Source organism: Bombina bombina, chromosome 1 (assembly GCF_027579735.1).
Source record: "Bombina bombina isolate aBomBom1 chromosome 1, aBomBom1.pri, whole genome shotgun sequence".
Lineage (NCBI taxonomy): Eukaryota > Metazoa > Chordata > Amphibia > Anura > Bombinatoridae > Bombina > Bombina bombina.
Window position 1 is genome coordinate 1,598,125,746 of NC_069499.1, and position 11,112 is coordinate 1,598,136,857.

Below are 11,112 nucleotides of genomic sequence, written 5' to 3' on the forward strand. Positions count from 1 at the left end.
AACAGGCTAAATAACACTTGTTACATTAACCCCTCACTGATATAAAACAGGCTAAATAACACTTGTTACATTAACCCCTGGCTGATATAAAACAGGCTAAATAACACTTGTTACATTAACCCCTGGCTGATATAAAACAGGCTAAATAACACTTGTTACATTAACCCCTGGCTGATATAAAACAGGCTAAATAACACTTGTTACATTAACCCCTCACTGATATAAAACAGGCTAAATAACACTTGTTACATTAACCCCTGGCTGATATAAAACAGACTAAATAACACTTGTTACATTAACCCCTCGCTGATATAAGACAAGCTAAATAACACTTGTTACATTAACCCCTGGCTGATATAAAACAGGCTAAATAACACTTGTTACATTAACCCCTGGCTGATATAAAACAGGCTAAATAACACTTGTTACATTAACCCCTCACTGATATAAAACAGGCTAAATAACACTTGTTACATTAACCCCTGGCTGATATAAAACAGGCTAAATAACACTTGTTACATTAACCCCTGGCTGATATAAAACAGGCTAAATAACACTTGTTACATTAACCCCTGGCTGATATAAAACAGGCTAAATAACACTTGTTACATTAACCCCTGGCTGATATAAAACAGGCTAAATAACACTTGTTACATTAACCCCTGGCTGATATAAAACAGGCTAAATAAAACTTGTTACATTAACCCCTGGCTGATATAAAACAGGCTAAATAACACTTATTACATTAACTCCTCGCTGATATAAAACAGGCTAAATAACACTTGTTACATTAACCCCTCGCTGATATAAAACAGGCTAAATAACACTTGTTACATTAACCCCTGGCTGATATAAAACAGGCTAAATATCACTTGTTACATTAACTCCTCGCTGATATAAAACCGGCTAAATAACACTTGTTACATTAACCCCTGGCTGATATAAAACAGACTAAATAACACTTGTTACATTAACCCCTCGCTGATATAAGACAGGCTAAATAACACTTGTTACATTAACCCCTGGCTGATATAAAACAGGCTAAATAACACTTGTTACATTAACCCCTGGCTGATATAAAACAGGCTAAATAACACTTGTTACATTAACCCCTGGCTGATATAAAACAGACTAAATAACACTTGTTACATTTACCCCTGGCTGATATAAAACAGGCTAAATAACACTTGTTACATTAACCCCTGGCTGATATAAAACAGGCTAAATAACACTTGTTACATTAACCCCTCACTGATATAAAACAGGCTAAATAACACTTGTTACATTAACCCCTGGCTGATTATAAAACAGGCTAAATAACACTTGTTACATTAACTCCTCGCTGATATAAAACAGGCTAAATAACACTTGTTACATTAACCCCTGGCTGATATAAAACAGGCTAAATAACACTTGTTACATTAACCCCTGGCTGATATAAAACAGGCTAAATAACACTTGTTACATTAACCCCTGGCTGATATAAAACAGGCTAAATAACACTTGTTACATTAACCCCTGGCTGATATAAAACAGGCTAAATAACACTTGTTACATTAACCCCTCGCTGATATAAAACAGGCTAAATAACACTTGTTACATTAACCCCTGGCTGATATAAAACAGGCTAAATAAAACTTGTTACATTAACCCCTGGCTGATATAAGACAGGCTAAATAACACTTGTTACATTAACCCCTCACTGATATAAAACAGGCTAAATAAAACTTGTTACATTAACCCCTGGCTGATATAAAACAGGCTAAATAACACTTGTTACATTAACCCCTGGCTGATTATAAAACAGGCTAAATAACACTTGTTACATTAACCCCTGGCTGATATAAAACAGGCTAAATAAAACTTGTTACATTAACCCCTGGCTGATATAAAACAGGCTAAATAACACTTGTTACATTAACCCCTGGCTGATATAAAACAGGCTAAATAACACTTGTTACATTAACCCCTCACTGATATAAAACAGGCTAAATAACACTTGTTACATTAACCCCTGGCTGATATAAAACAGGCTAAATAACACTTGTTACATTAACCCCTGGCTGATATAAAACAGGCTAAATAACACTTGTTACATTAACCCCTGGCTGATATAAAACAGGCTAAATAACACTTGTTACATTAACCCCTCACTGATATAAAACAGGCTAAATAACACTTGTTACATTAACCCCTGGCTGATATAAAACAGACTAAATAACACTTGTTACATTAACCCCTCGCTGATATAAGACAGGCTAAATAACACTTGTTACATTAACCCCTGGCTGATATAAAACAGGCTAAATAACACTTGTTACATTAACCCCTGGCTGATATAAAACAGGCTAAATAACACTTGTTACATTAACCCCTGGCTGATATAAAACAGGCTAAATAACACTTGTTACATTAACCCCTGGCTGATATAAAACAGGCTAAATAACACTTGTTACATTAACCCCTGGCTGATATAAAACAGGCTAAATAACACTTGTTACATTAACCCCTGGCTGATATAAAACAGGCTAAATAAAACTTGTTACATTAACCCCTGGCTGATATAAAACAGGCTAAATAACACTTGTTACATTAACCCCTGGCTGATATAAAACAGGCTAAATAACACTTGTTACATTAACCCCTGGCTGATATAAAACAGGCTAAATAAAACTTGTTACATTAACCCCTGGCTGATATAAAACAGGCAAAATAACACTTGTTACATTAACTCCTCGCTGATATAAAACAGGCTAAATAACACTTGTTACATTAACCCCTGGCTGATATAAAACAGGCAAAATAACACTTGTTACATTAACTCCTCGCTGATATAAAACAGGCTAAATAACACTTGTTACATTAACCCCTGGCTGATATAAAACAGGCTAAATAACACTTGTTACATTAACCCCTGGCTGATATAAAACAGGCTAAATAACACTTGTTACATTAACCCCTGGCTGATATAAAACAGGCTAAATAAAACTTGTTACATTAACCCCTGGCTGATATAAAACAGGCAAAATAACACTTGTTACATTAACTCCTCGCTGATATAAAACAGGCTAAATAACACTTGTTACATTAACCCCTGGCTGATATAAAACAGGCTAAATAACACTTGTTACATTAACCCCTGGCTGATATAAAACAGGCTAAATAACACTTGTTACATTAACCCCTGGCTGATATAAAACAGGCTAAATAACACTTGTTACATTAACCCCTGGCTGATATAAAACAGGCTAAATAACACTTGTTACATTAACCCCTGGCTGATATAAAACAGGCTAAATAACACTTGTTACATTAACCCCTGGCTGATATAAAACAGGCTAAATAACACTTGTTACATTAACTCCTCGCTGATATAAAACAGGCTAAATAACACTTGTTACATTAACCCCTCACTGATATAAAACAGGCTAAATAACACTTGTTACATTAACCCCTGGCTGATATAAAACAGGCTAAATATCACTTGTTACATTAACTCCTCGCTGATATAAAACCGGCTAAATAACACTTGTTACATTAACCCCTGGCTGATATAAAACAGACTAAATAACACTTGTTACATTAACCCCTCGCTGATATAAGACAGGCTAAATAACACTTGTTACATTAACCCCTGGCTGATATAAAACAGGCTAAATAACACTTGTTACATTAACCCCTGGCTGATATAAAACAGACTAAATAACACTTGTTACATTAACCCCTGGCTGATATAAAACAGGCTAAATAACACTTGTTACATTAACCCCTGGCTGATATAAAACAGGCTAAATAACACTTGTTACATTAACCCCTCACTGATATAAAACAGGCTAAATAACACTTGTTACATTAACCCCTGGCTGATTATAAAACAGGCTAAATAACACTTGTTACATTAACTCCTCGCTGATATAAAACAGGCTAAATAACACTTGTTACATTAACCCCTGGCTGATATAAAACAGGCTAAATAACACTTGTTACATTAACCCCTGGCTGATATAAAACAGGCTAAATAACACTTGTTACATTAACCCCTGGCTGATATAAAACAGGCTAAATAACACTTGTTACATTAACCCCTGGCTGATATAAAACAGACTAAATAACACTTGTTACATTAACTCCTCGCTGATATAAAACAGGCTAAATAACACTTGTTACATTAACCCCTGGCTGATATAAAACAGGCTAAATAACACTTGTTACATTAACCCCTCACTGATATAAAACAGGCTAAATAACACTTGTTACATTAACCCCTGGCTGATATAAAACAGGCTAAATAACACTTGTTACATTAACCCCTCACTGATATAAAACAGGCTAAATAACACTTGTTACATTAACCCCTCACTGATATAAAACAGGCTAAATATCACTTGTTACATTAACCCCTGGCTGATTATAAAACAGGCTAAATAACACTTGTTACATTAACCCCTGGCTGATATAAAACAGGCTAAATAACACTTGTTACATTAACCCCTGGCTGATATAAAACAGGCTAAATAACACTTGTTACATTAACCCCTCACTGATATAAAACCGGCTAAATATCACTTGTTACATTAACCCCTGGCTGATATAAAACAGGCTAAATAACACTTGTTACATTAACCCCTGGCTGATATAAAACAGGCTAAATAACACTTGTTACATTAACCCCTCACTGATATAAAACAGGCTAAATATCACTTGTTACATTAACCCCTGGCTGATATAAAACAGGCTAAATAACACTTGTTACATTAACCCCTCGCTGATATAAGACAGGCTAAATAACACTTGTTACATTAACCCCTCACTGATATAAAACAGGCTAAATAACACTTGTTACATTAACCCCTGGCTGATATAAAACCGGCTAAATAACACTTGTTACATTAACCCCTGGCTGATATAAAACAGGCTAAATAACACTTGTTACATTAACCCTCACTGATATAAAACAGGCTAAATAACACTTGTTACATTAACCCCTCACTGATATAAAACAGGCTAAATAACACTTGTTACATTAACCCCTGGCTGATATAAAACAGACTAAATAACACTTGTTACATTAACCCCTCACTGATATAAAACAGGCTAAATAACACTTGTTACATTAACCCCTCACTGATATAAAACAGGCTAAATAACACTTGTTACATTAACCCCTGGCTGATATAAAACCGGCTAAATATCACTTGTTACATTAACCCCTGGCTGATATAAAACAGGCTAAATATCACTTGTTACATTAACTCCTGGCTGATATAAAACCGGCTAAATATCACTTGTTACATTAACCCCTGGCTGATATAAAACCGGCTAAATATCACTTGTTACATTAACCCCTGGCTGATATAAAACCGGCCAAATAACACTTGTTACATTAACCCCTGGCTGATATAAAACCGGCTAAATATCACTTGTTACATTAACCCCTGGCTGATATAAAACCGGCTAAATATCACTTGTTACATTAACCCCTGGCTGATATAAAACCGGCTAAATATCACTTGTTACATTAACCCCTGGCTGATATAAAACCGGCTAAATATCACTTGTTACATTAACCCCTGGCTGATATAAAACAGGCTAAATATCACTTGTTACATTAACCCCTGGCTGATATAAAACCGGCTAAATATCACTTGTTACATTAACCCCTGGCTGATATAAAACCGGCTAAATAACACTTGTTACATTAACCCCTCACTGATATAAAACAGGCTAAATAACACTTGTTACATTAACCCCTCGCTGATATAAAACAGGCTAAATATCACTTGTTACATTAACCCCTGGCTGATATAGAGGGCACATTGTAGAAGCTTTGGAACATTGCAGCTGGGTTTGAACATTTGAATTGAATGCTCCATAACAGTCGGTAAATGAGTCCCTATTTTGCATCTGTTATTGCTTACAAAGAGAAACACAATAATATGATATCTAATTCTGCTTAATGTGTAGACACATTTTGTCATCAGATAAGTGTCACTCACATATTCACACACAGAGCTCTCTGATTCCTGTAGGTAACCCAGGAAGCTTCCCTAAGTCTATAGATGCGTTTGCGTTTGATGACGACAGCAGCAGCAGCGATGGGTTTTCCCCTGGGGAGCAGAGAAATGAGGACAGCCAAGAAGCATCCCCCCAACAGGAGACCAAACAACAAGACAGCAGCAGCTTGCCCCCCTCTGAACCTGTGCAGGTAAATCAACAACTGACCCTTTATAACCTTGTTAGTGGGACATCCCTCCTATTCAGTTTTCTCAATATGAAAATATCTGGCTTGTTCAGTTTGTTTGGGGTCTCAAATACCAAGCTACCGAGGGCCCTTAAATTCATGTCCATATTTTCTAGAAGAGTTACTGTATGAGGTATCTCTCCAATTCATAGTGAGTCCACTCAACTGAACTGGGATGTTTTTCATGCTATTTAGTGAATCCAGACTCCACATCCCCCTTCTTCTCCACTATCTATACCATCTGGATAGGTGCAGCAGCAGCAACGTGAGAAATATGAGCTAAAATAGTAGTTTTGGGGGAGTTAGATGATGTAGTTGGGGGCATTTAAGAATGAATGAAACATAAACAATTATTCACCAATGTCATTAGGAAACATGCGCCATCTTTTGTGTAGAGATTGTACCATGATGGTCGTGGGGACAAACACGGTTTGTCTTCTGCTGTTGCAGTACACTGTGCTATCTTATCCTGAGCAATTGTTAACCTGAATATGACAGATCTTTGGCTAAGGAGCATCATTCCTCGGTCGTGGTTACATAGTGTACTTGGCATTGCAGAGCTTCATTTTCCAAGCTCTTAGGGTTGTCTGCCAAACGATTGTCTGCCTGGTATGTCTAACAGCACGGGGCCCATAAAGCAATTTGTCTCAGGTCCAGCCTCTGTGAGGGCATCACAGTGACAAACACTTTATGATCTAACATGCAGCATAAAAAATGTAGTGTTGCGCACACAGAGCCTTGGATTTGGTTGCCCGATATGGACAATCTTTAGTCTGTGAGGTTTCTAAAGCTCAAACTTGTGTTTAAATAGACGTAGAAAGACTTCTCTGTATAAAAACTATCATATTTTCTCACATTTTTGGCTAAGTGTCTCACAGCTTTCACTCCTCATATACGCTCTGAAGATACCATATTGCTGGTTAAGCTGACGTTATCCATCGTGTAGGAGAATTCACACACATGGCTCTCATATTAGCTCTCACAATCTGTGTGTATAATGCACAAATGCTAATCACACCACAGGATTTGCAGCATCTAACTATATGTAAAGAGTTCCTGAGTTTTTCCTGACTACAGGAGCAAGAGAACATTCACAGTGAGTTAACCCTTTAAATAACTGTGTAGTCACATGACCCAGGGCACAGAGCAGCAACAAGGTCTCACCCTGTGAGTGTCCATCTGCTGTGTGACCATTGTGCCTAATGTGACTGGGTGTCCTCATTCCCTGTTAACATGCAGTTCCCACCAAGGCAGTGACCAGACAGGTAATATTATCAGAATGTTACTTTTTTATAATTAATAAATATGTCATTAAGAAGGTTTATCAGAATATTAATGGTCCATTTTTTTCTATTTGGAACATTTTATTACATCTTATTATGGAGGATGGTTTAAATAATATTAACATGTTGCTCACTCCGTTGAAAAATTAAGAACATTCTGCTTCTTCCAAGATTTCTCTGTATATTAACTCTCCCCCGCTCAGTCAGTTTTTCCTTTCAGTAACTGCAGTGTTATGTGACTTGGTACCAGTTATCTTATGATTGAGATGTCCCCTTGGAGGTTTTGCACGTGCAGGTCGCCAATCTGACATTACAATAGCATCTCAGGATTGTAGGACATTCTGAGCCATATACAGATTACCCATCCTATCCACTTACTTCCCAACCTAAATTTGAAGAATTATTACAAATAAACAGGAGAATATATTCTAATTAAGGGCTATATTACGAGTGGAGCAGTAGTTTGTGCTTACGTTCGAGCGGTCAAAGTGATAGAATTATTTTTTTTGTGCTCTGAGATTTACACTCGTATTAAGAGTTGAAAGTAAAAAGTCTGCTCTCTTGTAAGAAACATACTTTGAGAAGTTGCAAACGCTAAATCAAATTTCCCCATAGACTTCAATGGAGTACCCACAAGTGGCGCAAACACGATTGCAGTTATTTAAAAGCAAAACATAAGAAGATAATATTGCATATTTCATAATACAATATTCTGCACATAGCAGATAATGTTCCATTCATTCTTAAAGAGATATTTAAATAAATAGCTGATGAATTATTGCACAAATATATATTTATACCTATATATATATATATATATATATATATATATATATATATATATATACATATACAGTATATATATATATATATATATATACACACAGGTAGCCCTCAGTTTACGCCGGGGTTAGGTTCCAGGAGGAATGGTTGTAAATCGATACCGTTGTAAATTGAAACCCAGTTTATAATGTAAGTCAATGGGAAGAGAGGGAATTAGGTTCCAGGCCCCTCTCAAAATTGTCATAAGTAACACCTAATACATTATTTTTAAAGGTTTGAAATAAAGACTTTAAATGCTAAACAGCATTATAAACCTAATAATATAGATTGTATCATCATCATCAAACTAAGTTTAATGAACAAAAACATTTGCTAACAGCACCTAATAAAATAATCACACAACAGACTGCATCATCATCAAACAAACGGCTAGATTTAGAGTTCTGCGGCCAAAGGGGTGCGTTAGCTACGCGTGCTTTTTTTCTCCTGCACCTTTTAAATACCGCTGGTATTTAGAGTTCACAGAAGGGCTGCGTTAGGCTCCAAAAAGGGAGCGTAGAGCATATTTACCGCCACTGCAACTCTCGATACCAGCGGTGCTTACGGACACGGCCAGCTTCAAAAACGTGCTTGTGCACGATTCCCCCATAGGAAACAATGGGGCAGTTTGAGCTGAAAAAAAACCTAACACCTGCAAAAAAGCAGCGTTCAGCTCCTAACGCAGCCCCATTGTTTCATATGGGGAAACACTTCCTAAGTCTGCACCTAACACCCTAACATGAACCCCGAGTCTAAACACCCCTAACCTTACACTTATTAACCCCTAATCTGCCGCCCCCGCTATCGCTGACCCCTGCATATTATTATTAACCCCTAATCTGCCGCTCCGTACACCGCCGCAACATACATTATAGCTATGTACCCCTAATCTGCTGCCCCTAACACCGCCGACCCCTATATTATATTTATTAACCCCTAATCTGCCCCCCACAATGTCGCCGCCAGCTACCTACAATAATTAACCCCTAATCTGCCGACCGGACCTCGCCGCTACTCTAATAAATGTATTAACCCCTAAAGCTAAGTCTAACCCTAACACCCCCCTAAGTTAAATATAATTTTATTCTAACGAAATAAATTAACTCTTATTAAATAAATTATTCCTATTTAAAGCTAAATACTTACCTGTAAAATAAACCCTAATATAGCTACAATATAAATTATAATTATATTGTAGCTATTTTAGGATTAATATTTATTTTACAGGCAACTTTGTATTTATTTTAACCAGGTACAATAGCTATTAAATAGTTAATAACTATTTAATAGTTACCTAGTTAAAATAATTACAAAATTACCTGTAAAATAAATCCTAATCTAAGTTACAATTAAACCTAACACTATACTATCAATAAATTAATTAAATACAATACCTACAAATAACTACAATTAAATAAACTAACTAAAGTACAAAAAATAAAAAAGAACTAAGTTACAAAAAATAAAAAAATATTTACAAACATTAGAAAAATATTACAACAATTTTAAACTAATTACACCTACTCTAAGCCCCCTAATAAAATAACAAAGACCCCCAAAATAAAAAAATGCCCTACCCTATTCTAAATTAAAAAAGTTCAAAGCTCTTTTACCTTACCAGCCCTGAAAAGGGCCCTTTGCGGGGCATGCCCCAAAGAATTCAGCTCTTTTGCCTGTAAAAAAAAACATACAATAACCCCCCCCCAACATTACAACCCACCACCCACATACCCCTAATCTAACCCAAACCCCCCTTAAATAAACCTAACACTAAGCCCCTGAAGATCTTCCTACCTTATCTTCACCATGCCAGGTTCACCGATCCGTCCACCGAAGTCTTGATCCAAGCTTCCGAAATCTTGATCCAAGCCCAAGCGGGGGCTGAAGAGTGATGTCCATCCTCCGGCTGAAGTCTTGATCCAAGCGGGCAGAAGAGGACATCCGGACCGGAAAACATCTTCATCCAAGCCGCATCTTCTATGTTCTTCAATCCGATGACGACCGGCTGATCTTCAAGACCTCCAGCGCGGATCCATCCATCTTCACCGACGACTTCCCGACGAATGACGGTTCCTTTAAGGGACGTCATCCAAGATGGCGTCTCTCGAATTCCGATTGGCTGATAGGATTCTATCAGCCAATCGGAATTAAGGTAGGACAATTCTGATTGGCTGATGGAATCAGCCAATCAGAATCAAGTTCAATCCGATTGGCTGATCCGATCAGCCAATCAGATTGAGCTCGCATTCTATTGGCTGATCGGAACAGCCAATAGAATGCGAGCTCAATCTGATTGGCTGATGATAATAGGGAAGTGGCTGCTAAAACTTGTTGCTCAATAGCTAATGTCTGCTCTGTGTACACAGATCAATTTCAGGCTGTTAAGTTGCATAACTTTGCTGCAAAACAAGCGGACAGCTCCACCTACTGGCTATTTTAATTACTGCACATGACTGAAAAAAAAGGTTGCTATTCTGAAACGGCGCAAACTGAACCGGCGTAAACCGAGGGCCACCTGTATATATATATATAATTAATGCACAGCAGTGTGGCACTCACGATACTTTCCTTATGACCGGGTTGCTCAGCAACATATTTCATAGACCTGCAACAAAAGTTTGAAGTGGCAAAAAACATTATTCCAACAGAGTGACGTTTCAGGGTTTTACCCCCGTCCTCAGACTCAAACAACAATGAAATGCTCAACAACCTCCCTTAAATGCCCTGTTCACCTTACATGTGTTTCATATAAGCGTTAATTACCTT

At 37.1% G+C, this 11,112-nt stretch overlaps 1 protein-coding gene across 3 annotated transcripts in view; it reads left to right on the plus strand.

The window, feature by feature from the left end:
• Nucleotides 1-4,574: 4,574 nt before the first annotated feature.
• Nucleotides 4,575-11,112, plus strand: part of MYOCD (myocardin) — a 69,553-nt gene continuing 63,015 nt past the window's right edge. For 2 of the 3 annotated variants that reach the window (XM_053710527.1, XM_053710536.1), the window contains exon 1: nucleotides 4,575-6,205. In XM_053710527.1, the coding sequence (XP_053566502.1) occupies nucleotides 5,957-6,205 (249 nt within the window). In that variant the 5' untranslated portion in view covers nucleotides 4,575-5,956. The remainder of the gene's footprint in view (nucleotides 6,206-11,112) is intronic. The other variant, XM_053710543.1, reaches the window with a different exon arrangement.